General features: G+C 42.6%; 1 protein-coding gene and 1 non-coding gene across 2 annotated transcripts; both read right to left on the reverse strand.

The window, feature by feature from the left end:
• Nucleotides 1-242: 242 nt before the first annotated feature.
• Nucleotides 243-3,550, reverse strand: LOC101769553 (26S proteasome non-ATPase regulatory subunit 8 homolog A). Its single transcript, XM_004976714.3, has 6 exons — nt 3,200-3,550; nt 2,485-2,563; nt 1,950-2,052; nt 1,006-1,269; nt 808-919; nt 243-628 (listed from the first exon to the last, which is right to left on the reverse strand). The coding sequence occupies exons 1-6, from the start codon at nt 3,329-3,331 to the stop codon at nt 491-493; spliced, it is 828 nt and encodes a 275-aa protein (XP_004976771.1). The 5' UTR covers nt 3,332-3,550; the 3' UTR covers nt 243-490.
• TRNAA-CGC lies at nt 3,511-3,583 on the reverse strand. The gene has a single exon. It is a non-coding gene; the product is annotated as a tRNA-Ala (tRNA).

A 3,583-nucleotide genomic window follows, 5' to 3' on the forward strand; every position in this document is an offset into this window, starting at 1 on the left:
TGTTCTCTTTATGGCAAGGCTTGTAGCTTTCCTTCTTCTGAATATTTTGTTCATGCACGTACACGGAGACGCTGCCTTCTCTTGGCCTGCTCAATTTGTCTTGTGACAGACCAGGATGTCGATGAAGAGCAGATGAAGGAATTTGCTCAGGAGAAAGAAAAACTGTTTGGATACCCAACAGAACAACTCGCAGGATGAATACGCTGAGTTTCTGTCAGGTGTGTGGACCTAAACACATCTTCTGCATTCGTTTTTCGTCTGGCCATTGTCATTTGTTAAACTGACATTAACACATCGCAGAGTTCTGAAACTATGAACCACGCATCAGGGTCATTTTAAGCGGCAATTCCACTTAACCGTTGCCTCAAACAACAAAACAGAACAAAAGATCCACCTAAGCATCCTTCTCCATGAAACGTTGTATTTTTAACAGCTAACTTGGTCGTTGCATTTTGGCTGCCTACATCTGGAGTCAACTTCGCGTTGCAAACTAGACAATGTGCTCCACCTCCCGTGCATAGCAAAGAGCTTGCTTGAACAGCTCAAACGATGGCAAGTTCATGTGAGACTTGGGTTTTGCCATGTCAAAATGAACTGAGCAATCCTTGATTTCCCATTCTGGTTGTTCCTGCAATTAAAATGAATGTGAGGTACTCAAAACCAGCAAGCAGTAGCACAAGAGTGATGGTTAGAATTTTGGGCCTCACCCATGCATCAATTAAACATGTCTAGCATCCTTTATTAAGACACCAGTAACTCATTAATATCGCACATATGGCAAAGGGATGAAGATGAAATAACAGGTACCTCTGATATGTACTCGAGAAGCTCTTGATCTGATCTAAACATTAGCATTTTCTTGGCAACACTGATTGGCAAGTAGTCATATGCATCAACGCTGCATTCAGCTACTTCATCTCTTCAAAATAAACACACGGAGAACACAATAAGGGACTTCACAACAGAAACCGAGTGAGGAAAACGACTATGCAAATCAACTCATACCTAACAGTTTCAGCAAGAAGGTCCATAAGGTAAACATATGTCTCATGTGGCACAGCCTGGCGAGCATTGAAGAATCGGTTATAGGCACCTTCCATAAAGGATTGCTCAAGCTCTGTTGCATATTTGATGCAAGGATGGTTTAAAGCTTCCAGGGGCAGAAGTTCCAGCTCAGTATGGAATTCAGCAATTCTGTTCTCAGCCAACAGCCTCAGAAGATTAAGGCCCAGAAATGGGTATTCATTTGGTGATGGAGCAATTATACCGCTGCATGAACAGCAACAAAGTAAGCTCAATATAACACCACTCCACAGACATAAATCCAGAAGTACAGTGCTCCAAAATAAAGGATCTCTTTGAGTTCAGATTGGTGAGGACAAATGAAATTTGTACCACTGGCAAGAGCTCAGACCATGCATGGATACATAGCTTTCAGGCTTTCTGACAACTACCATGCCTGGCACAATGGTAGAAACCTAGGCTGGAGAAAAGGGAGACCTAAGGCAGATGGTTAAAAACCCTCCAGTTCAAAACATATGTTGCTTTAGAACGTTGGCTTGGTTTCCAAATAGATGTCTTTTCATTCTTTAGGCCAACTTTACCACAAATTCCCCTATCAATTGCTCATAGTAGGTAGCGGTATTTGAGAGATAGGTATTTGCATAGAAAATCCAGAGGTGCAAAACGAGTCAAAACTTTAAGTATATTAAATCTACTAGTTATGTGTGCACATGGAGCTGAATAAAAAAGAAATACATACTAGAGGTAACATATAAGAATGAAATAGATTGTATCTTTATCTTTGGAAATGATTAAATGTATTCCCAGCATCCAAACGCAGAATGGTTCATATATTGAGGCAGCGGCTGAAGAACATAACAGCAATATACATATAATATGCTTGACAAGGATGAATCATAAAGGCAATGGTTGTAGGAGAGACAAACCAAGTACTGATGTAAAATTCTTTTAGCTGGCACAAGCTCCTCTCAAGTGCCCCACGGTCTTTAATTTTCAAGCTCAAGATAACAGCATTCTCGTAGATAGCCCCTGAAAATTTTAAACACCAGTCACACCTGAAAGTGTTAAATATGTATTGTTATGGCTTACTACCTTCAAAGGAAACATATTGTACATAAAAGATTCGTATGGCTTTACAAAACACTTGCAAACAGGTAGCCCCATAAAAATTTAATAATCATACTAGCACTTGCAAAGAGGCATGTTGGAGAATAATCAGATCACATAATTAATGTGAACAATTGTTCATAGGATTGATACATGGAAGTGATGTGGACAATTCTTTAAACTGTATACACAATATTTTAACTCCATGTGTGAGATGCAGCTTTTACATTTGTTCAAAGGCAAACTGTGCCTAGATTGCCAATAAAAGTACGATGCAGATGATAACACACAATAAATTTCACAAGGAACAGGCCAGACAATAATGTCTCCAAAACAAAGTGCGTCAAATATTACTTGCGATTTTCAGCTCCTTGACCGCATTAGGTGTCTTCTCAAACGATGGTGGCAAGCTAGGTAACCTTGTGAGGAGCACCTGAAATCAAGCAAGGGTGTCATCAGCTTATCGCCTGTCAACTGAACCACAAATTTAAGTGAAGCTCTGCAAAGTCCTGCGCTTGACACTACTCTACGGCGAAACACAAATTAAACACCTTTCCACAATCCAAGAAGACATAAATACAAAATTCAAACTAGGAATACCTAAAGTCCCCTTTTCCCAGAAGAAACAATTTTACAATTCGAACTAGTAATCCCTAAAAAACCCCCCTTTTCTCAGAACAAACAGACTTACAATTCAAACCAGTAATTCCTAAAAACCCCCCTTTTCTCAGAAGACACAAATATACAATTCATACTAGTAAGCACTAAGCAGAAATGCAGCTGAGGATTTCTGAGACCTGTGGAAAACACATCTGGATCCAGCCATCTCGAAAGCCCTAGTCCTGATCAAACCCAGGTCGAAAAGGGCGCATAGAGCTCCCTGAAGGATCATCTTCAGCTCTACAGATTGGACACACCAGAACTTCCAAATAACCTATAAAGATACTCTAGGGTCCAATACACTGTACGACGATCGCGGCACGCGGCTTCACAAGACTGGGGAAACAAATCCCCCAAAACCCCGGTAAGAAAGAACGGGAGCAAGTTGAGCCGGGTTGCCGAAATGTACCTTGAGCTCGGAGAGCAGGGCGACGCAGGAGTCGATGTCGCCCCTCGCGCACGCGAAGTTGAGCCACGCGAGCTTGCAGGTCGCCTCCCCCAGCTCCGAATCCATGGACTGCGAAGCAGCGTCTCGCTTCATGCCCGCCGTTTTGGGGCTTTTCTTTCTTGCGGGAGGAGACGATGCGGCACGGAAACGGAAGAGACGGACTAGTCACAGACTCACAGTGCGCGGGAAGAATACGTTTTCCTACTCGAAAGGCGAATTTTTGACAACGAACGAAAGCACTTCGTGCCATGGCGCTAAAAGAAAGGCAAAAATGGAGGTGCGGGGAATCGAACCCCGTGCCTCTCGCATGCGAAGCGAGCGCTCTACCATATGAGCTACACCCCC

Source organism: Setaria italica, chromosome VII, assembly GCF_000263155.2.
Source record: "Setaria italica strain Yugu1 chromosome VII, Setaria_italica_v2.0, whole genome shotgun sequence".
Classification (NCBI taxonomy): Eukaryota; Viridiplantae; Streptophyta; class Magnoliopsida; order Poales; family Poaceae; genus Setaria; species Setaria italica.

Bases quoted from the DNA above. Each gene is read 5' to 3' on its own strand.
- LOC101769553 (XM_004976714.3), bottom strand. From the start codon at position 3,331: ATGAAGCGAGACGCTGCTTCGCAGTCCATGGATTCGGAGCTGGGGGAG. The intron at 2,564-3,199 runs GTACATTTCGGC...GCTTGATTTCAG, and splicing joins CCCTGCTCTCCGAGCTCAAG to GTGCTCCTCACAAGGTTACC. The intron at 629-807 runs GTACCTGTTATT...TTTTAATTGCAG, and splicing joins TTCTCGAGTACATATCAGAG to GAACAACCAGAATGGGAAAT.